The sequence below is a fragment of the Malaclemys terrapin genome, chromosome 11 (genome assembly GCF_027887155.1).
Source record: "Malaclemys terrapin pileata isolate rMalTer1 chromosome 11, rMalTer1.hap1, whole genome shotgun sequence".
NCBI classification, from domain to species: Eukaryota; Metazoa; Chordata; order Testudines; family Emydidae; genus Malaclemys; species Malaclemys terrapin.
This window is the reverse complement of record NC_071515.1, coordinates 48,812,547-48,836,878: the sequence shown is the minus strand read 5'-3', so window position 1 is coordinate 48,836,878 and position 24,332 is coordinate 48,812,547. Positions and strand designations below refer to the sequence as shown.

At 43.1% G+C, this 24,332-nt stretch overlaps 1 protein-coding gene across 9 annotated transcripts in view; it reads left to right on the top strand.

Moving 5' to 3' along the window:
- TANC1 (tetratricopeptide repeat, ankyrin repeat and coiled-coil containing 1) overlaps positions 1-24,332 on the top strand; it is a 227,856-nt gene that overhangs the window by 153,605 nt on the left and 49,919 nt on the right. For all 9 annotated transcript variants that reach the window (XM_054043623.1, XM_054043628.1, XM_054043624.1 and 6 more), the window contains 8 exons: positions 2,881-3,006; positions 4,638-4,919; positions 5,886-6,037; positions 10,731-10,962; positions 18,802-18,968; positions 20,454-21,061; positions 21,607-21,715; positions 21,944-22,066. In XM_054043623.1, coding sequence (XP_053899598.1) covers positions 2,881-3,006; positions 4,638-4,919; positions 5,886-6,037; positions 10,731-10,962; positions 18,802-18,968; positions 20,454-21,061; positions 21,607-21,715; positions 21,944-22,066 — 1,799 coding nt within the window. The remainder of the gene's footprint in view (positions 1-2,880; positions 3,007-4,637; positions 4,920-5,885; positions 6,038-10,730; positions 10,963-18,801; positions 18,969-20,453; positions 21,062-21,606; positions 21,716-21,943; positions 22,067-24,332) is intronic.

Genomic DNA, 24,332 nt, shown 5'->3' with positions numbered 1-24,332 from the left:
TAAGTTTGGTTGGCCGGATATGGAGGATCTGGCTGTGACGGGTTGGATCACAGAAACCCCCCTGGGAGCTGCCACCCGATGTGCCAAGACTACTTCTGAACTGGCAGGGAAAACAGGGATAGGACTCCAGCACCCTGTCTTGCTGAGCCAGACACTCACGTCTGCTCCAGCAAAGACCCAGGTTCTGAATTACTTGCCCCAAAGCTGCAGGTTTACCTGAAAACAGCTCACAGAAGTGTGCTTGTCTTTAACACTCAGATTCCCAACTCCCAATGGGGTCTAAACCCAAATAAATCCGTTTTACTCTGTATAAAGCTTATGCAGGGTAAACTCATAAATTGTTCGCCCTCTATAACACTGATAGAGAGAGAGGCACAGTTGTTTGCTCCCCCAGGTATTAATACATACTCTGAATTAATTAATAAGGAAAAAGTGATTTTATTAAATACAGAAAGTAGGATTTAAGTGGTTCCAAGCAGTAACAGACAGAACAAAGTAAGTTACCAAGCAAAATAAAATAAAATGTGCAAATCTATGTCTAATCAAACTAAATACAGATAATCTCACCCTTAGAGATGGTTTTCAGTAAGTTTTTTCCTCAGACTGGATACCTTCCAGGCCTGGGCACAATTCTTTCCTCTGGTACAGGTAGCTAGGGGATTCTTCATGATGGCTCTTCTCTCCTTTTTTGTTCTGTTCCACCCCTTTATATATCTTTTGCATAAGGCAGGAACCCTTTGTCCCTCTGGGTTTCTACCCCTCCTCACTGGAAAAGCACCAGGTTAAAGATGGATTCCAGTTCAGGTGACATGATCACCTGTCACTGCAAGACTTCATTACCCCCTTGCCAGCACACACACATACAGGAAGACTCACAGGTAAAACACAGCCATCTGCAGACAATGGTCCTTGTTAATGGGAGTCATGAAGATTCCAAACCACCATTAATGGCCTACACTTTGCATAATTACAATAGGCCCCTCAGAGTTATATTTTGTATTTCTAGTTTTAGATACAAGAATGGTACATTTATACAAATAGTATGATCACATTCAGTAGATTGATTATAAGCTTTGTAATGATACCTTACAAGAGACTTTTTGCATGAAGCGTATCCCAGTTACATTATATTCACTTACTATATTTTTATAAAACCATATAGACTGCACAACGTCACACTGGCCCTACATTGTTCAATCTTTACTGAGATGTGGAATGAGACTGCTGTGCACGTGTGAAAATTATCATCTGTGCAGATGTATGGTTCCTATTATAAATAATAATTTGCAATTTTATCTAGATTTGTCCCTGTAAACAACTGATTTACGGGGCATGGAAGGAATAAGTGTGAAGAACCAGGCTTTGTACAGGGTCAGCTTACAAGGGTCTGGGAAGTCCTTCCCTGCCCCAACTGCCGAGCAGCTATTACTGCAGTAGCTCCTGCTTTCTCCTTCATAGAGGGAACAGCTGGCAAGTCTGCATAGCTGTTGATCCACTGTTCCCGGCCTGCCTTGCTTCTGTTACTCAGGGCTACCCAAACCTTAGCTGAGCTCCTTTATATCCTTCTGCTCCTGGTAGCAGAACTACACCGGTCTGGCTGTGTACAGGGCCCACCACTACTGTTTTATGGGGAAGTACAAGAAAGGAAAAGAGTGCAGGATCTACAAATGTGAAATGTTGCTTTTGAATAGATTTAGGTTCAGAATGTGCCCCCCTCAATATAACTGTGTGGTAAGTCCTCTGAGTCTTTAACAATTTTTTTTTATTTCTGTCCCTCTTCATAAAATGTTTAAGGGAAAAATTATGCATCATTTTACTGGACCGAGGATCAATTGCATATATGAGCTCTCTACAGATATTGCAAGCAGCAGTTTACCAATGTACCCTGTTCCTAAAGCTCTCCTGACATCATTGATAGTGGTCTCAAAAAGCAAAGTAAAGAAAAAGCCATATTAATGTTGGTTTTGTTTGAAACACAAGGGGGAGAAAGAGGAAATGAATGCCTGCCAAATGGAAAAAGACCTAAATGGTGGTAGGGAAAGAAATGTAATCTTCCACTTTAGTGCATTTGATTCCAGAGCATACTACAGTATGTTTATATTACTTTTCTCAGCCCTAGGGAAGAATTGGTAGTGTGCCAATACATTGTGGAATTATCGATACATTTTAATCCCATTAATACAGAGTGTGATCAGTTGCTGTTGCAGAAGATTTCTCTTCCAATCAAAACTTGTATAGTTAAGAAATCTATTTAGCTCTGCAAAGGAATATGAAGAGTCAGACAGTTAATGGGGTGATTGTTAATGTTCTGGATGTGGTGAAATAGTGCACACAGTGTCTGCTTGTCTAATTGCAAGATTTGGATTGCCAGCAACTATGAATGAAATCGCTGGGGCAGAAGATTTATCTAGCTACCTTGCTGTGTTTCTGCTTGGAAGTATTGAAGCTTTACTAAATAATTTCTGACTACCCAGGCTTGTCATAAAAATTCATTGTAAAGCTCTTTCCCCCTCCCCCCCGTTAGCTTCTCACTAAGAATTTTAACATCATTTTAAATTCTGGTAATATTTCATATTAAACATACAAAATGAATAAAAGCATATCTAATGAAAATGACTTTTTTTTAACTGGACAGTTCATAGTGTTGGTAGGATATCTAAAATCTTTTTGCTATCAAAGACTTATATTTACAGAGGAAAATGAGCGTGCTCATCAAAAATGTTACCTAGAATTTGAGGGTGTAACTGCAGGAAAATTAATCTATGAATTCCATGTTGAAAGCATAAATATAATAATTAATAATTCATGGTGATATACAGTTTAGTTTTGTGTAATTATTTATTCAGATGAAAAAATAAACTTCAGTTCTTAATATCCTAGCAACAAGTTCAACCAAGTTAGAAGATTTGAGCTATTTAGACGGACAAAGGAATACTCCATTACGCACCTCAATTCGCTTGCCTTGGCATAACACTGCAGGAGGAAGAGTACAACAAGAAATTAAAGGTATTTATACATTTGTGGTTATCTTAGAATAGATACACAGTAGTAGTTTTTGTAATATGGCAAAGCTGCAAAAGGATTTGTAAATGTAATCCTATATAAGCACAGATGCTGGGGCTCCTCAGGTGTTCAGCTGAAGCCAGAGGGTCTCCAAGCAGGCATTCAGTTCTGCACTAGTAGATTCTATTACAGGTTTTGGGACAACATTATTGATCATAAAAAAGTGCTTGCTCACACTTGTTTCAGTATGGCATAAATCAGAAATGGAATGATTTATTAAAAAAAATAAATCAAACATACATATGTTTATATAATTAACATGCATGTGCAGTAAAACCTGGATTATTTGAACCTCACATAACCATAACTGAATCATGTGCTGCCAATGTTTATATTGAAGATTCCTTTGATCAGCTAATCGAGACTTCAGATAAACTTATTCAGTATCCTCCATGGCATTCAAATAATCATGATGGTACTGTATTTTAAAAAACAGATTTATATGCAATCTCAAGGATATCCCTCCACCTGAATCTTGTTTATGGAAGAAAAGTAATTAATTCATTAAGGATTGGTGTAGTGGTACATAAATAATCCAGTATGGCATGCCCTTTGCAAAAATAGTGGCATTTCTTTCCTTGCAGATTGTGCGCAATTTTTATTTTCTCATTTTAACTTTATCTTGGCCACTTGCTGCTTCCGTTCAGATTACCATTACAAATAGAAAAATGTAAGCAATCAAACCTCCAAATTGTTGCTCTTCTGTGAGTCGCTGTGTAGATGTTATGCTGCCCTCATTCATATTCACTTTATCTTTGTGAGTTAATGGCTGAAAAAACAGTTATGAAACAAAACTTTTATTGAGAAATCATTTAATAATTGTGTATGATTTTTTTTTTAAATGTACGCATGGTTAAAGTAATCTTTCCAATCAAAACCGGATTCATTAGCCCCTATAGCTTTTGAATTATCTGTTTGAGAATGCAAATGAGAACAAGAAGATATATGCTAGATTTTCCTGTTGACTTTAAAAGGACTGTATCTACTCAACATCTGCTGACAATCAGTTCAGTAATTTCTCATTTACATGGTTGACTGATTTTGGAATCAAATCAAACTTTTTCATGCTTCTCAGTATTTCTTTACATTTCTCTATACATGTAGTTGCTGATTTTAAGGACCTAACCATGTGAAGTGCTTAGCACCCACAACTCCCTCTGACTCAAAATATTTCACAGGGCCAAGCCCTCAATTAGAAAAATTTGTTGTGTGTTTTCAAATATATAGAAAAAAATTGTTCTTCATTAAATGTAAAATTATCACAGTTCTACAACATTTTAAATATAAAGGCTTGCACCCCTGTCGAAAAAGAAAACCACAACAATTATTTGCATTTTATCATGAAGTGGTTTTAATCCACACTGAAGCTGCTAATTTATAGACAGTTCAATAAGTGATTTGTAATTGTTTTTGTTTTTATGGTAAAAGTGCTGAAAAGAAATCCTCTCAAATTGTAAATGTACCTACCAAAAGTTATTAAAATTGTCGTCTTAAATACTGCTGCCAATAAATAGGTTTTCATTACATAACAATATTTTCTTCTAATAAACTTTTTTTTCCTTTCCACTTCTCAGCACGTTTTGCCCCCTATAAGCCTCAAGACATTTTGCTAAAGCCACTATTGTTTGAAGTGCCAAGCATAACAACAGACTCTGTGTTTGTCGGGAGAGACTGGCTGTTTCAAATGATCGAAGAAACCTTGAAGAATCCGGAGCTGGAAGAAAACAGGGGAGCAGTTATTATTGGAAATGTGGGATTTGGAAAGACTGCTATTATTTCAAAGCTGGTGGCACTTAGCTGCCATGGAAGTCGCATGAGGCAAATTGCTTCAAACAGCCCTAATTCATCCCCCCAAAGTATGTTTCTCTTCTAAATAATTGTTTAGGTTATTATACTATACAAAGACATAAATAATTACTGGCCTTATTGTCCCCTACATGAAAAGCTCTCCTCAGGGATAAAGAAAGTTCCATCAACATGGCATGCTTTGACAATAACCTCCAACAGAATAGACCAGGGGTTCAACTTCTTAAACACACATGCACCTACACACACCAAAAAAACCCCACCCCCCTCTGTATCTATGGAAACGCTGAATCTCCACATGGCCTCCCAACACTCCAAACTCACTTGGCAGCGTGGCTCTAATGAACTCTGCTGCTGAGACACTCTCTCTCTTCCCCCCCCACCTCCCACCCCGCTATTGTTGGTTTGTGGAGGGAGGATGGTGCTTTAGTATAATCATTGTGCAGCCCAGATTTTTCAAAGGCTTCACAGAATCTGAGATGAAGGGGAGGATGATGCTAGGAAGGTGACTCTTATCCCTTCCATGCCCCTCTACTGCCGTTGCACTCCCTCAGTTTATCAGAGGTGAGAGGATGATATAGTTCTGTGTATTTAGTCAGAGTACTTCCAATGCTGACACTTTTCAAATTTGCCATATTGATGATGTGAAGAAAAGGCTATTATGATACCATAATTAGTACTTTCCACATCACTTGAGCTCTGGTACATTATATGATTTAATGAGCTCTTGCATTTAGAATTGTACTTATTTTTACATCACTGTATTTATTTTCAGTATTTGCTATTTCATCAGCTCAGAGGTCAATTATATCACATAGAGAGTATAAAGATGAAAATATGTACATGCATGTCATAATGTAACTCTGCCTTTGAAGATGATATATTGTATGTTTAAAAATCCTGTATCTTAATAGTACATTTTACCCAAGGCTTTAAGAAGTTCCATGATCACGTATGTATTTTACCCCAAAGCAGTAGTCTGTAATCATAACTTTGGTCTGTGCACTTTTTTATAGGCAGTGACCCCTGTCAAGAGATTCCCCTCATTAAATTACCATCACCTGCTCCTCCCACAAATAGTAACAATACAATGAAGATTCTGAGTTGTCCTGGTACTCCTGAACATCAAAATCAAATGGACAAATCTGTGAGATGTCTTGCTTCAAAGGTAAGCTTTCACCATTCAGTAGACTTCTTCTAACACACTAAAAAAACTTTAAACTCCAAGACACAGTGCGTTGCAGAGCTCCCTGGTTGTGGTAGGGGTGAGAAGGGAGAGTGATTTGGGACACGCTCATATCAGAGTGTACCACATATGAACATCCTGCACAGTTAGCCAGGTCTTTCTCCCTTTACGTGAGTTACAACCTGGTAGCAGCCCCATTGCTCACTTGAGCAAAGGGGCTGTGATTACAGGGAGTCCTTGCATGGCCTGGGCAATGGAGTCTGTGTAATACTGGACTCCTGCCTCTGCTGTTGCTATTTCTTGTCCTCTGTGTAATCCAGGCTAAGAGAAGGTAGAAATGTGAGAAAAAGTTCCTTCTGTTCAATGTCAGTCATTGGCATCCCTAATTCCTTAGATGTCTATTGCTCCCACCAGAAAGTTACTTCATGTAGCGTCTTACAGTGCAATTTTGCACGAAACAAGGAAAGATAGAAGTTTTGCTCAAGGTTATTTGCAATGCACTCATTGCTATTGTGTTTGGGCAAGGGTTACAGAAATTAAGATTAACAGGAAATTGTATCTTGGATGAGACTGTATTCTTTGGATTCTCTTTCCCAGGTGAATGTTGCCAGGTCTTTGTGATGCAGTTGTTATTGTGGAAAAACTTGCAAAGTGAGCAGAGGCCTGCAACATGCCTTAACCATGGCAGAATTTGGTCTCATCTCTATCTCCTGTGAACGAGAGTTCCAGAGCAGTGAGTTCTCCATCAGAAATGCTCTATCCTTGGCTCCCAAGAGCCCTTAAGGCTGTCAGTTGTTGAGTCCTGGTTCACGATAGCTTCTAAATTGTGTCCTGGTGTGTGTGGTGGGAGAAAGGTAGTATGTAAAATAGCTTGAAGAAAGTCCTTATAGGGTTTGAAAGATTAGGATCAATACCTTGAAACCAATTTGGAGTTGAATGGAGAACCTGTGCAGGGTGTGCAACACAGTCTTTGATCTCTTCCATTTACAAGACAAGCCATTGCATGATTGACTGGTGACAGTTTGTATGTGGTCTGAGGTATATCAAGGTAAGCACATTTTTCAGTAATCCAGCCTGAATTTCAAAAAGTATGGATCATTTGGGCTAGAGCTTTCAAAGATAAAAAGGAAAAGTTTTTAATTGCCAAAGATGAAAAAAGATGTTTCCAATAAAGGTCATGCTCTCAACGAAGAGACCTTTCCTATCCTAAATCCTTTTTCTGAAAAAGAAGATTCAATACTCTCTGAGCCTCTGTGAAGTGGCCTTACCTAGCTCATGCTTTTTATAATATATACATATATAAAATAATAGTGGATTTGTGAAATTTATTTTCCAGTATTGCCTAGAGATCCAGCCAACATCAGCACTCCATTGTGTTAGGTACTATGCAACACACAGTAAGAGATGTTCACTGCCTTGAAGAGTCTATAATCTAAAAACAGACAAAACTGACAGTGTGAATTAATAACTATTTCTCCATACCTTTCCCAATTATTCGTGTTAGAATTTTACATACAAGGGGGAGAAAAGTGTGATCATTAATATAATTAGGTTCAAACCAAACCCTTTGCTTGTGAAAATCCTAGAACTTTGGGGATGTTCCAGTACTTAGGCCCATCTAGTGCCAGATACTCCTATGCTTTGACATTTTATGGATAGATCTATTGTTGATCTCTAATTGTAAACATTTCACTAACACTGACTATTGCAGATCAGTTTTGCTAAAGTATGGAAAATCATTACCAGTAATAAGAGCTTCAGCTCTTCTAAACATCAGAGATATGATATTGAACAAAGGAGCTGGGATGTGATCCTATTCCATAGTTACAATAAGGAGATTTTTGGCTGGTGATGTAGGCATGGTATCATGTAGACATCATCCAAAGTTGTCCAAGGCTTCCTTCAAGAAAACCAGAGCAAAGACTCAATCTCAGGGCTTGACTACACTTGCAAGTTACAGCGCATTAGCTCACTACCCGTCCACACTGGCAAGGCAGGTAGAGCGCTCTGACTCCAGGGCTAGGGCGCTCCTGGTACTCCACCTTGGCGAGTAGAATAACGTTTGATGCACCCTCACTGGAGCGCCCCACCATCAGTGTGAACGAGGTGTTGCATTACTGCGCTCTGATCAGCCTCCGGAAACTTCCCATAATCCCCTTAAGTCAAGTGGTCACTCTTGTCATTCTTTTGGATATGCCCTTTGAAAGCTCCATTTGACAGCTTTCATGCTTATCCGCTCCGAGACAAAGCAACCATTACTTGGAATGCTGTGTGTGAGAGAGAGGGGTGGGGGAGGTAGGTCTGCTGCTGTCTGAACTTACAAGACAGCATGCTGACATGCTCTCAGCCCCCAAAAACCCACTCTCCCCCCCCCCCCCCACATACACACAACACATTCCCTGTCACACTCCATCCCCACACCCATTTGAAAAGCACGTTGCAGCCACTTGCATGCTAGGATAGCTACCACAGTGCACTGCTCTCTGTGGCCATTGCAAGAGCTGCTAATGTGGCCACGCCAGTGCGCTGTCAGCTGTCAGTGTGGACAGACTACAGCACTTTCCCTACTGTGCTCTATGAAGGCTGTTTTAACTCCGAGCGCTCTACATCTGCAAGTGTAGCCATGCCCTCAGTCTTGAGAGCAAAGAACATGCTGACTAATGCCCTCATGATTCTCCTCAGTTCAAATCAGTTTAAAGCTCTGCTGCAGAGGCAGAAGAGTGTACTTGAACATGATGTAAATATGTAGGGAATCTTGTGCTCATATTATAATATGTTCTGTCTAGTAAAATGTGTCTTGTCCTTGAGAACCAAAACAAGCCACTGTCCCCTGAGACCGAAACTACTTCACATCTTAGATTAACTCTTTTCTCAATCTGAAAAAAGTTTAAAAGCTATATTACTGTAGTTTAGACTACATGCACAACATGCTGATGATAATCTGTGACTAGAGCAGGGGTAGGCAACCTTTTAGAAGTGGTGTGCCGAGTCTTCATTTATTCACTCTAATTTAAGGTTTCGCGTGTCGGTAATACATTTTAACATTTTTAGAATGTCTCTTTCTATAAGTCTATATTATAGAACTAAACTATTGTATGTAAAGTAAACAAGGTTTTAAAAGTGTTTAAGAAGCGTCATTTAAAATTAAATTAAAATGCTGATCTTACACCACCAGCCTGCTCAGCTCCCTGCCAGCCTGGGGTTCTGTTCACCTAGACTGGCAGCGGGCTGAGTAGGGCCTGCGGCCGGGACCCCAGACCTGGAGGTGGGTGTTTCAGGGGTCAGGGCAGAGGGCTGGGGGAGGGGGTGCAGGGCAGAAGGCTGGTGTGTGTGTGTGCGGGGGGGGGGTTCAGGGCAGAGGGCTGGGGGGTGTGGGAGGTGCAGGGCAGAAGGCTGAGTGTGTGTGTGTGGGGTCAGGGCAGAGGGCTGGGGTGCTCGGCTCGTGAGGGTGCTCCCAGCCCCTTGCCCTGAGTGGCTCAGGGCAGGGGGCTGGAAGGGATATGCCCTGTTCCACCCCCTTCCCCCAGGCTCCATCCCTACCTCTCTCTGCCTCCCCTACGGAGCTGTGTGCACGCTACCGCTCTTCCCCCTCCCCCTCGCTAGGGCCATCAGCTGATTGGCCAGGGGCGGAGAGGAGGTGGGGCAGGAAAGCACCATTGGGGGAAGAAGCGGGGGAGGGGGGAAGCTTGGCTGCCGCAGAACCAAGCTTCTGCCTCCTGCCCCCGCAGGGGAGAGCGGTGGGCGGAGGGGCCGAGGGCCCGGACCGCGTCAGGGGAGCTGCGTGCCACTCAGAATCGGCTCGCGTGCCGTGTTTGGCACGCGTGCCATAGGTTGCCGACCCCTGATCTAGAGTATTTGATTACAACTGACTTCTGCATTAGATTATATTATGCTGAGAAACTGATTTTACCTAAAGGATAAAAATATTCTACATCAGAGTTGCGCTTATTTAATAAAGTACAGTTTCCTCAATTATTTGCAAAATTTTGTTTTAAAGGGGTGTTTTAAAGTATCTACTAACATCCAGTGGGAAAGGTGCTAAAGAGTTTCAAGCCATGAAAACCACTGAATGACACATTTGTGTGAACTGTAAACATTGCTTTTCATTGTGATGGGTTGATTTTCACAGAAATAATCAGAAGCCTGAACCATGACTCCTCACTTTAAGGAGCATTATACTCTTTTTCTGCAGCAGTCAGCTACCTACAGTGATACTGTAACATTCAGCTGATCAGCTTGCTCAGATAGAGCTTTCACAGATTTTCAGGTCTTGTTCTGGAAGTTTTTCTTGTGTTATGGCAGGGGCCTAAAGTTCTGCCTTACCTGCTGAACTCCAGTCATATACAAATGCCAAGAAGACTCTTGCCAAGAGGCAGGGACTCAAATTAGTGGTTTATTTATTATGTCAAAAATGGATGTTTGGATTTCTGTGTATCCTCTTTCCACCCTCTGCTGTAGTAACACTGTTTCCCTGTTGTTTTTTTCTTGTGCCATGATTCCGTTGGGCTCATCTTTCACACAATATGATTCAGGATAACTTTTCTAAAATTGATCATACCTTGGGGGGTGCCATTCAGCGAAATAAGTTAGCTTAATTTTTTTGTCTTAACTAAAAGAAACTGTGTTTCTACAGTGTCATCCATAAAAATGTGGTAACCTGACTTTCTTTTTTTAGGTTGTTGCTTACCACTATTGCCAAGCTGACAACACATATACGTGTCTTGTCCCAGAATTTGTGCACAGTATTGCAGCTTTACTTTGCCGGTCACATCAGTTAACAGCATATAGAGATCTTCTGATAAAAGAGCCTCATCTACAAAGTATGCTTAGCCTTAGGTCCTGTGTCCAAGATCCAGTAGCAGCTTTTAGAAGAGGAGTGTTGGAACCACTTGCAAACCTCAGGAAAGGTATGCCAAGTAGCAGATTACTCAGGAACTGTCTCTAAACTTTGTAAATGACCAAAAAACCCTAAAGTAATCTGATATATGTATTTAATGGTCTGAGGGAGATGATTAAATGTATAGGAATGACTTCACTAGTGAGAATGTTTTTTTTTAATCTCTTTCATTTATAATCATTTTTGATGTTACTGGTAAGAATAGCAGACAATTTTCAGACAGAAGTATTTTAGTTTTAAAATAACGTCCTCCGATATCCAATATTAAAAGTAATGTTTTCCTGACTCTCTTTAAAATGTCAGTGAAAACATGGTCACACTTATTGTTAAGAATACATTTATAAATTATAGGCAGGACTCCTATCACCCATTAAGGTTGCCCACCACTTCCCATTGTAAGACCTAGTTTTCAGCTGTATATAACTTTGCCCTACTTTAACAGTCTGGGCTGAAATTTTCAATGCTGGGTGTCTGCCTCAGGTTGAATTTGGAAAACATCAGCTTAAAGCAATTTGGTGTTTCTGAATACAAGGCTGAAAGAAAATAATACGTTTTGCCCGTGTTACAGAATTCTAGTATCCTTTCTTTGAAAAGCTCTAGCACTCCCATACTGTGGAGCAGGAACTTGAAATTTTGCAGGGGAGTGGCATATGTGTGAGGGAGCTGTCTTTTGCTGTTCTCATGAAAATCCACTCGAATTTGGCAAATTGTAAGTCTTTGAAAAATCACAGTTCATGCATGCTCAGTAGAAACTTCTTATATTTTAGCAGCTAAATTCCCCAAGATTCCATCTGTACTGGTCTACTCGGGCCCAAGGCTGAGCAGGACTCTCCCTGTAATTGCTGCACAGGACTGCTACGTGCCAAGCCAGGGCTGGGTCTGAGCACCTGAGCTGAGAGCAGGAAGCCTGTCTCCCCCATGCTCTCGATGACCCTCCTGCTGGGCCCAGGCAGCATGCAGGAGGAAGCTGCCCAATTCAAATACAAAGGAGGCAAAAGCCAGACCTCCAGGGGGATGTGGGGAGAGTAGATTGGGACAAGGAACCTGGGTGTGGTGGGGACTGGAGGCTGCTGGGGGCAGGGGAAGAGGAAAAAGGAAAGTGGGACTAGGAGTTGGGATGTGGGGGGAGCGAGCAATGGTGGCTGAGATTGGATGAGGAGTCAGAGGAGAGATTGTAATTGAGAAACAGTGGATTATTGGGAGGGAAAAGGTAAGATAAGAGAAAAGACAGATATGATGAGCCAGGTTGTGGGGGAAGAACTGAGACTGGGACAAGGAGCTGGGGGTTGGAGAAGATGGGGAGTGTGGGATAGACTGTTGTGGTGTGTTGAAAGGGGTCAGGCTAGGACTTGTTGGGGCTTGGATGAGAAGCCTGAATGTAGTGGAGCCTGGGACTAAGTAGGTGAGGACAATGGGGCTGAGATAAGGATTTGTGATGGGGAAGGGACTGGTTAGAGTGGGTGGGGAAGAAGGGGTCCCTTCTCTGAAGGAATATGCAGAAGAGTATTGGCTCACTTAGAGCATGCTATCCTCCAGAGCTTGGAATGGAGCCCAGGATTCCCGAGTCTCACCATTCTTTTGTTGTCAGCAAATAATGGTGAAACCCACTGGCAAAGTATGTCTCATCCCTCTTTAGTGCTGGTCCGCGTAGAGGGTGAAAACACACTACTGCTATCAGTTACACCATAGCTGAAGTGGCAGTGTGTGCTTTCTTAAAAAAAACTTAAGAAATGACATACTATGTTAAAAGAACATTATTAAAATTTAAAAGTCAAGTGGCCAAAAATTAGGAAACGTTATAATTAAGATTGCCTGTGGAACCTTAATTCAGCCCCTTTGTGCATATGCATTATGATACTTTCCTTAATTCTGTGGTCACATACTGTTTTTTCCATGGGATCCTTACCTCATATGGTGCACAGAATGGACAGTGCTCACTTAATGAGCAGCTATATTTTGTTTTCTCTTTTTTTCAATATGTTGCCCCATGTCTTATTTACGTAGGTTTTTTGTCTTATAATGGTTTGTAAAGGTTTAATAAATGATTAATAAAAGTTCTAATAAATGGTTATTTGTTAGAATCAAAGGGTCAATAAGTGCTTTTAATTACATATGGAACCTTCTGTTGATGTACTTATAACGATCTATAACACCTACTATTCATGTCTTTAACATGCTTGTAACATGTATTCTTCGAGTGCTTGCTCATATCGATTCCAATTAGGTGTGCGCGTGCCACGTGCACGATCGTTGGAGAAATTTTCTACCCTAGCAACACCCGGTTGGTCGGCTGTGGAGCCCCCTGGAGTGGTGCCTTCATGGCGCTGGATATATACCCCAGCTGACCCAGCGCCCCCTCAGTTCCTTCTTACCGCCCCTGAGGGTCGTTGGAACTGTGGAGCGCAGCATAGCTGTTCTCCACTCTCTCTAGCTTATCCTGTAATTCTTATAGATAGTTGTAGTATTCTAGATTGTTGTTAATAGTTCATTATTTAAATAGTTGTAAATAGTTAGCAGGAGTTAAGGGGGTTAAGGGGGATATTCCTCCCCCCTTTTCCCCTGGCGCATAACCGGGCTCATGCCCAAGGCTCCTGGCTTTAAGCCGTGTGCGTCCTGTGCTAAGCCTATGCCAATGGGGGATCCGCACGACTCGTGTCTGAAGTGTTTAGGAGAGTCCCACCAGACAGATAAGTGCAAAATCTGTAAGGCTTTCAGACCCAGGACTAAAAAGGAGTGGGACTTTAGACTCAAGCAGCTCCTCATGGAGGCGGCACTTAGCCCCGATCCTCCCTCGGCGCGCCAAGTTCCGGCACCGAGTGCCTCGGTGCACAGCGCCCCAGCGGCACCTACTGGTACTACACCGCGAGCAGACGCGAATAAGGCCTCATGGCAGCGTCCTCCCTCGGCACCGCGTCCGCCTCAAGCGCCTCGGCGCCGTTCCTTGTCTCCGGGACATAAGAGACCCCGCAAGACACAGGAGGCCGCTGTCCTACAGGCACCGGCTCCCCCGGCACCGGTGGTAGAGCTGCGTCTGCCTCTAGAGCGCCAGAAGATGCAAATATCTTCTACACCGTTGACTCCGGCACCGGGGGTAGGGCCGTTGAGTCCGGTGTGGACTGGCTCACCGCCTCGGTCCGTGGTGGAGCCGTGTCTTCCGTCTACTCCAGAGACCTTTGCGACGGTGAAAGACCTCATCGCTCTCACGGAGCCGGCGCCGTCTCAACCCGCAGCACCGCCCGCTCTTCGGACCGTGCAATCCAGGGGCAAGCCTGCCCTGGTACGCCCGCTGTCTCCGAGCATGGACTCGCGGCACCGCTCCAGGTCTCGGAGCAGGTCCCGACGCCGCTCGCAGTCTTGGCGCCGAGTTTCACCCCGGCACCGGTCGTACTCGCGGCCTAGGTCTTCTTCATGGCTCCGCTCGACGCCTCAGGACCATTGGTACCGGTCAGAATCTAGACATAGTTCTCGGCACCGGTACAAGCGCTGCTCCAGTTCGAGGGGCCGCTCCCGGCACCACGTCTACAGGCGGTCGTCTTCATCTTGATCCAGATCCAGATCTCAGCACCGACATGGCCAGCGGCACCGATCTCGATCACGGTACCACTCACCGGCACCGCGCAGGGACCGCTCGCCTACGGACCGGCACCGGACTGAGCCGATGCAGCCGAGTTCGGCACCACCCTGGCCCTCGAGATCAGCGCCTCGCTCATCTGAAGGGGCTTCACGATCAGCATACCCTCCCCAGGCTTAGGCTGCCACTGACTTGGGTCACTGGCAGGAGGGGACAGAGGACCCCTGCAGGATCTACCGTTCGAGGGCCAGGGGTTATTCTCTGACAAGACGGACTCTCGATTACAGTGCCTCAAGGATTCGAGAGCCATCATGCGCTCCCTGGTGATGCATGTCCCAGGGCCCCAACACAGACCCTTTAGGCCCCAGCTGCAAAGGTTCTACCCTCCCCCGCCTCGTCCGAGACCAGACTTTGCCAGAAGGCAGGGACGCGGTGGTAGACGAAGGTCGACCGGCCCTCAACCCGGTCAGAACCAGGGGCCGCCTAGGCCACCTTCAGGTCCTAGACAAAACTTCTGAAGGTGCGCTCGAGGACGGCACCCCAGCCACTACCCAGGATCCATCTCCCTCCTTTCGGGATCGCCTCTCCCGTTTCCACCATGCTTGTTCCCTTATAACCTCGGACTGCTGGGTCCTTCGCACGGTGGAGAGGGGATATGCTCTCCAGTTTTCTTCGTTTCCCCCCTGCCACCGCCCCTCCCCATCCCTCTTCAGGGACCCTTCTCATGAGCATCTCCTTACACAGGAGGTTTTTGGCCTCCTCTCCATGGGGGCCATAGAGGAGGTTCCCCCAGAGCTAAGGGGCAGGGAGTTCTACTCTCGCTACTTCCTGATCCCCAAAGCAAAAGGGGGTCTACGTCCCATTTTAGACTTACGAGGACTCAACAAATTCATAGTAAAATTGAAGTTCCGTATGGTTTCCTTGGGGACCATCATCCCTTCCCTGGATCCTGGAGACTGGTTCGCCACCCTCGACACGAAGGACGCGTATTTTCATATAGCAATTTACCCCCCAGGCGCTTCCTTCGATTTGTAGTAAACAAGGTGCACTACCAATTTGCCGTCCTTCCCTTCGGCTTGTCCGCGGCTCCGAGAGTGTTCACCAAATGTATGGCTGTCGTGGCAGCATACCTTCGTCGACAAAGGATACAGGTGTTCCCGTATCTAGACGACTGGCTGGTGCGCGGCCGCACCATGGAGCAAGTTCAAGCTCACGTCCAGTTAATACTGCAAACGTTCCACGAGTTAGGCATTCTACTCGACAAAGAAAAGTCCACTCTGGACCCAACCCAGAGAATAGAGTTTATCGGGGCAGTCTTAGACTCCAGACTTGCCCGAGCTCTTCTACCAGACAATTGGTTTCACACCATCACAGGCATCATCTGAGGGCTCCAGGTCTTCCCAGTTACCACAATAAGGACGTGCCTTGGCCTTTTGGGTCACATGGCCTCTTGCACTTACGTAACCAGGCATGCCAGACTTTGACTTGGCCCATTTCAGGCCTGTGTATTGTCGGTGTACCGTCCTTATCGGGACAACCTGAACATGGTGGTCACGGTACCGAACTCGGTCCTGACCTCTCTCACATGGTGGCTGGATCACAAGACGGTTGGCGCAGGAATGCCGTTTCACGCCCCACAACCCTCCCTGCACCTGGTCACGGATGCTTCATCTCTCGGTTGGGGCGCTCACCTCGGAGAACACCACACCCAGGGCCTGTGGACCACATCCCAACTAGCTCTGCACATCAGTGTTTGAGAGCTGATGGCTGTGCGCCTAGCCTGTCAGGCATTTCTCGGTCTCCTGCACGGCCGTTGCGTGTCAGTCCTCACAGACAACACCACGGCCATGTTCTACATCAACAAGCAAGGAGGAGCCCAGTCGTCTCTCCTATGCCAAGAGGCCATTCGCCTGTGGGAGTTCTGCATTGCCCACTCGATACATCTCATGGCATCGTTCCTCCCTGGAGTCCAGAACACTCTAGCGGATCGTCTCAGCAGATCCTTCCAGACGCACGAATGGTCGATTCGCCCAGACATCATCTATTCCATCTTCCAGAGGTGGGGATTTCCCCAGGTCGACCTGTTCGCATCTCAAGCCAACAGGAAGTGCCACGTGTTCTGCTCCCTACAGGGGCGATCTCCAGGCTCCCTGTTGGACGCTTTCCTTCTGACGTGGAAAGACCAGCTATTCTACGGTTTTCCTCCATTCCCACTGGTCCACAGGGTACTGCTCAAGCTACGCAGAGACGGGGCACGTCTGATTCTAGTCGCTCCAGCTTGGCCAAGACAGCACTGGTACACCACGCTTCTGGAGCTATCGGTTCAAACTCCTATCACGCTTCCCTTGTGCCCAGATCTGATCTCTCAGGACCACGGCAGACTCTGTCACCCCGACCTGCAATCGCTCCACCTCACAGCGTGGATGCTCCATGGCTAAATCGGACAGAGCTACAATGCTCACATCCCGTGCAACAGATTCTGCTGGGAAGTAGAACGCCCTCTACACGGACCACTTACTTAGCCAAGTGAAAACGGTTCTCCTGTTGGTGCACGCAGCGGGCTACGTCCCCCTTGCAGGCGTCAATTCCCTTTATACTCTAATATCTCCTATCCCTGAAACAGCAGGGCTTGGCGATATCTTCAATCAAGGTTCACCTGGCTGCTATATCGGCGTTCCACCCAGGAGAACTCGCTTCCTCGGTCTTCTCTAACCCGGTGGTCGTTAGATTCCTCAAGGGCTTAGACCGGACGTACCCACAGGAACGCCAACCCGTTCCGGCGTGGGATCTTAACCTGGTTCTCTCCAAGCTCACAGGGCCCCCGTTCGAGCCCTTGGCTACCTGCTCACTCCTGTACCTATCTTGGAAGACAGCCTTCCTGGTAGCCATCACTTCAGCAAGGTGTGTTTCTGAAATCAGGGCGCTTACATCTGAGCCTCCATACACAGTTTTCCATAAAGACAAGGTGCAGCTTCGCCCCCACCCTGCCTTTCTTCCCAAGGTAGTTTCACCTTTTCATGTGAACCAGGATATATTTCTCCCGGTCTTCCATCCTAAGCCGCACGCCACCCGTCAAGACCAGCGTATGCATTCCTTGGACGTACGCAGGGCCCTGGCTTTCTATCTTGAGCGTACAAAGCCGTTTAGGAAGATGACACAACTCTTCATGGCAGTGGCCAACTGGATGAAAGGCTTACCGGTCTCCTCACAACGTCTCTCCTCTTGGATCACGTCCTGCATTAGTGCTTGCTACAACCTGGCCGGTGCCCCGACGCCGCGCCCTTACCGCCCACTCCACGAGGGCTCAAGCCTCCTCGACTGCCTTCCTGGCTCGAGTCCCGATCCAGGACATTTGTAGAGCTGCGGTTTGGCATCAGTCCACTTCTTCACCGCTCACTGTGCACTGGTACAGCAGTCTAGAGACAATGCTGCATTCGGATCAGCGGTTTTGCACACAGCGATGTCTCGCTCTGACCCCACCGCCTAGGTAAGGCTTGGTAGTCACCTAATTGGAATCGATATGAGCAAGCACTCGAAGAAGAAAAAACGGTTACTCACCTTTGTAACTGTTGTTCTTCGAGATGTGTTGCTCATATCCATTCCAAACCCGCCCCCCGTCCCCACTGTCGGAGTAGCCGGCAAGAAGGAACTGAGGGGGCGCTGGGTCGGCTGGGGTATATATCCAGCGCCATGAAGGCGCCACTCCAGGGGGCTCCACAGCCGCCCCACCGGGTGTTGCTAGGGTAGAAAATTTCTCCGACGATTGTGCACACGGCGCGCGCACACCTAATTGGAATGGATATGAGCAACACATCTCGAAGAACAGCAGTTACAAAGGTGAGTAACCGTTTTTTAATCATTTTATCTTTTCAGTATACCATTTACAAAATGGAGCTTTAATATAAACTGTGACTGAAAACACAGTTGGAAATGTGTAGATGTTCCCCTGCAGTATTTGTAACCCAGACATTGCAGCATAGTGCTAGTCATAAGATCTAGAAAATGAAACTGTGAACTATTTTAATTGACTAAAGAGTAAAGTGCCAAAAAGCAAACAAACTGCATAAATAATAAATTAGATTTTAAAAATTCAGTTTTAATCTAAAGTGAGATTAGTGATGGTGGTGATTTTTGGTTGGATATTCTGACTTGCAAAATTTCTCCTGGTGTATATAAAGTTTTCTTTACTGCCAAGATTTTCAAAATTGTGCATAAAAATGAGTCTCCGTTTGTGGGAAAATGTGCAATCTCCTGTTGTTTTTTACTTTTATTATTCAGAGCAGAGAATTCCAGAGGAAGAATACATCATTTTGATAGATGGTTTAAATGAGGCTGAATTCCATAAACCTGATTATGGTGACACACTTTCTTCATTTATCACAAACATTATCTCTAAATTTCCTTCCTGGTTGAAGCTGATTGTGACTGTAAGAACTAACTTTCAGGTAAAAATCATATTTTTAGTTTAACTTGTTTTTTTCTTAAAAGTGACCTTTTACACTGCTACAATGATATTACCTTGAAAGAATGCTCTTTTAGGTGAATTCAAAGACCTAAATAAAAAATGTGCCATATATTCTTTCTTTATGGTGGATAAATAGGTTTTTTTTCTCCCTTGTTTTCTGGAGTATGCCAGTGAGATAAGTGACAAAACATGAGCTACAGTTTTCTTAGACCTCAGGTGAGATGAGAATGAGATATTGAATCAATAGAAGTTAGGAGTTCTCAACAACTTATAGAATGTGAGGTGGTTAGTTCCCAACTAAAGGTTGATTTATTTGGGATTTCTCCTGAAAGAATTTAGAAAAAGTCTTTCTCTAATACATAGTCCATGAAACAACTATCTGGATTCTGGGAGGCATGGGGCTACAGTAGTTTCATAATGTCAATGCCCCTAGACTGAAAGTTCAGATTATTTATCCATTTATCTGGTTTTAATTACATAGGAAATGCATTATATTATAATGGTGCTCATTTATACTAAAGGTGTTTGAAAAGTTTGCTAGACCATGCAAATATGTATTGCTCTGCCTGAAAAGCAGTTGTATATCTATCATCTGAATTACTGTTTTTTATACACCATAAATATGTGTTCAGGTAAAACCACTATACCTAGATCACCCGTTCTGTAACTGTCAGTTCTCCCTAACTAAATAGTCATGCATGCTCAGTCAGTACTTGGATGGGAAACCTCCGAGGAACACCTGCTGCAGGAAGTGGTGGTGATGGTCCTCTTCTCTCTGAGTCATTACTGAACTATTTGTAAGCAAAGGGATGTAAAACAGTTTCCTGGCCAAATTTCAGTTCTGGTAACTTTGCATTCTGCTGCCCTAAATTTGAAATGACCACTATATAGCCTTCATCTACCCCAGGGGTCGGCAACCTTTCAGAAGTAGTGTGCTGAACCTTCATTTAATCACTCTAATTTAGGGTTCCCCGTGCCACTAATACCTTTTAATGTTTTTAGAAGGTCTCGTTCTATAAGTCTATAATATATAACTAAACTATTGTTGTATGTTAAAGTAAATAAGGTTTTTAAAATGTTTAAGAAGCTTGATTTAAAATTAAATTAAAAGCAGAGCCCCCCGGACCGGTGGCCAGGACCCGGGCAGTGTGAGTGCCACTGAAAATCAGCTTGCGTGCCGCCTTCGGCACGCGTGCCATAGGTTGCCTACCCCTGATCTACCCTTTAGGGGTTTGTTAATAAAGTGCTCTGAGATTCGCAGAAGAAAGATGACGTAGTGTAAAAATATAAAACGTGTTACCCTTTTTCAGGTTACTATATTTACAAGAGCATAATAGAGCTAATAGATCTGTCTTATCTCTATCTAATGCCTCTCACAAAAGAAAAATATAGTGAAGCTAGACTGTGAATTTTCAATTCTGAAATGCTATAATGTGTGTGTGTTTTTTGTTTTGTTTTGTTACAGGAAAATACGAATTCACTACCCTTTTTCGAAATATCCCTAGATGACTTTCCAGATAACAAAGAAATCCATGGTGACTTGAATTCATATATTCAGTACAGGATCAATAGCAGTCAGGAAATTATAAACAATATATCTTTAAATGGGAAAGCTGATGCAGCCATAATCGGGAAAGTGAGTAACCACCTGATCATGAAGAGCTTGGGATCTTACCTCTATTTGAAACTGACACTGGATCTTTTTCAGAAAGGTCACTTGGTGATAAAAAGTGCAAGCTACAAGGTAGTTCCTGTGTCTCTATCAGAACTTTATTTGCTACAGTGCAACATGAAGTTCATGACCAACTCTGCTTTTGAGAGAGCACTGCCAGTGTTAAATGTGGCACTAGCATCCCTTCATCCCATGACAGATGACCAGATTTTCCAAGCTATTAATGCTGGTCAAGTAAATGGTGAACAGGACTTGGAAGACTTCCAACAGAGGATGGAGGCGCTTTCATGCTTTCTGATAAAAAGGCGTGACAAAACACGTATGTTCTGCCATCCTTCCTTCAGGGAATGGCTTGTTTGGAGAGCGGATGGTGAAAATACGAACTTCTTATGTGAGCCAAGGTAAATTAAGGCTGCAATAAGCTGTAATATGTACAGATAGCTGCTGTTACAGATTTTAATTATCACTTTTGATCATCGATGGGAGGAGAGAGTAATGTTAAACAGATGCATCTTATTCAAAGGAAAAGCTATTTAGAGTGTCCTTTTGACTTCACCCCTTCCATCTCCAGTCAGTGGGGATTCTGATCTGGTGCTTGGGACCTGAACACTTTTTATGAGGCGACTCTTTAGATTTCCCATGACCCTGTTCAATTCAGATTTATTCTTTTAGAAGTGAATTCACTTTACTTAGAGACAGAGCTCTCTTGTCCCCTCTCCTAATGTCAAAACTTATGAACTCAGGACAAGTATTACAAAGTTTTCTCTTGTGACATTTGAAAATTTTAGTATTTAAATTGACACATGGAGATATTTGAAAAGTTTAACTAGGTGAACCAAAAAACATTGAAGTTTGCATGACATAAATGTATGGATGTATTGTGTGATGTATCTAAATCTTTACTAAGTAAGTGTGTGCTGCTCTCTCATTTCCTTCCTTTTGCTAGGAATGGGCATGCTCTACTGGCATTCATGTTTTCTCGGCAAGAGGGAAAATTAAACCGTCAGCAAACGATGGAACTTGGTCATCACATTCTTAAAGCACACATTTTCAAGGTAAAATCCACATATTTTAAAAACACAGTTGTATGATATCAGTATAAATTCACAAATGTCTGAGATGATTCCAGATTGGTTGCTTTAATAGTTACAAACCACCTCTATAAACACCTAATATTCTTACAAATATTTCTTACAAATTATGCCTCATCCATATAAAGAAATGTAAATTCTCTCTGCAATCCTATTTCTAAAAGTATCTCTTTATTTTATCATTTCTCCTAGGGTCTCAGTAAAAAAACTGGAATTTCTTCCAGTCACCTTCAATCCCTGTGGATTGGATATAGCACAGATGGATTGTCAGCTGCCCTTGCTTCTCTGAGAAACCTCTATACACCTAACGTGAAGGTAAGAAAATAAGAATTATGTACTGAGGACGCCACCTGAATCACAAATGGATCTGACCTTGCACTGATGAAATCAATGGGAGTTTTCCCATTGACTTCAGTGAGGACAGGATTAGACCTAATGTGAAAATATCATACATAATTAAAATACCAGTGATAACTAGATGTCATCCGGAGATGGTCTGTGAATAATATTTAAGTGCTATAAAGTCAGCAAAGGGGGAAGTAAAGGTTTGCTTTTCTAGGGCCAACTTATAAATTGCAATGAATACCTTAAGATTTTTTTTGCCCAGAGAGTCAGTGTACTTTTAAAATAGACACTGAGAATCTGGAGGACATTACTCAACAAATCATAAACATTTTTATGAGATTAAATTTCAGACCAAATTTATGGGAAGGTAAATTTGTTGCCCTGAAGCTGAATGAATGCTATCTGTGTTGTGCCCTTCTTTAGCTTTTGTGTTTTATTGTGGAATTTGACTTCTGTGACTATCAGAAACAGTCTGTTCTTCACTCTGTTGCATTTTATCTCATTTTGGATTATTCCTAAATCTTAATCCAAATGGGTATTTAATACATGAATCAATTTAAACAAAATCAAAACAATTCTCTACCCCAAGCAGAGATTCTACTCCAGAATAGAAATGCCAGAGACTCCATGAAGTCTACTAGGAATTTTGCTGTTGTGATCAATTGTACAAAGAAGGCATTTGGATTAGTATGGTGATGGGCAGCAGTTTAAAACCCTGACAGAGAGAGAGAAAGAGAGAGACAGACAGTAGAAAACCTTCTGAGCTTAAACATTAAACTGAGAAGATCTGAATTTCAACAGATTGCATGGATGCATAGTCAAGTTTGAGGACTCCTGAGTTCCACACCCGTTTCTATTTTTTTACTTTGGGACAGGTCACTTAATGCCTCAGTTTGCCCATTTGTAAAATGGGTGTGGTGCTTAGTTGTTTGTAAAGTAATTTGAGATGCTGTGTTAAAAGTTAAGTATTATTTTATCACAAATGATTCTCTGTGGGAGGAATTGAAAATAAAACCCACCCATCTAACAGGTGTTGTGGGGTGGTCCAATATATATTGGGTTCTCAGTTGTTATATAAATAACTTAAATTTAATCTCATTTGTCTTGACCCTTCTGAAACCTTTGCTGAAACAGCTAATGTGGGATCATTTTAAAGACTGTGTGGTTTTTTTATAGGTATTGTAAAATATCTGTTTTTGCAGAAATCTGTGTAACTTATTTGTGGCACCATGCTGTCTTAACATTGGTTTTGTATTTATACATTTATATTTATACAAGTATTGGTTTGCTTTATACATCCACTGTCTTTTAAAACAGAACTTGCAAAAATTATGCATGTAATTAAAAGAATTTTCAGAATCATAATGGTGAATGAATACCTACAATTCTTCTGGATAGTTTAAGGGGTATTTCTGTGAAAAGCCACTTTAATTCATACAAAAATCCTTCAGTGATGGATTTTAATTTCAGCAGAGACCTGCTAATGTCATAGATTCATAGTGCCAACATTTAATTACAGCCTAAAAAAAGTGTCCTTTTAAAGGAAAATATTTTTAATATATAATTTAAAGCAAGTCTTAAATTTACTGGAGAAAATCCATATATTAGAAAATGAGTTCAAAATATGCCCTTGCCAGTAAGGTTAAGTATAATTCTTTTGACTATAATTTCACAACCCTGCAATGTGGAGATTTTATGTGGTAAATGCACAAAACCTTGTTTTTTAAAAATCTGGCACAAATGTGCAGGAAGTTCAGTTACGGATTCTTCTTCTGTTTAAAATCTTACTATTGATTGTGTCTTGGAGACTGATCCAGTTCTCATTAAAGTCAGTGGAGTCTTTCCCTCAATTTTGACTGCTCACATTTTATGTCTGAGTGAGCGCTATATTGACAAGTTATCAGGAGCCCAAGGACCACACCCAGTTAGTAATTTAGAGCAGAATTTAATGTCCTCATTTTAAATATGCTGAAGAGTAGTACCAAAGATTAGTTTGTAGCATGTGATAACCTATTTTAAACTATACAATCCAGCATGCAGAAGGAGTTGTGTCCTCTCCTGAGATTCAGTATACTCCTCCCTCTTCCTCCTATGAATGCTAATGCAGGGGAGTGTGACATGGCCATGTCCGTCTTCACCCCAGTTGCAGTAGACTGTGCCCCAAGGGGTGCAGAGAAAGACCAGGCAAACATAAGGGAGAAGGAAACTCCTTATAGCATTGCTCTCACTGTGCACA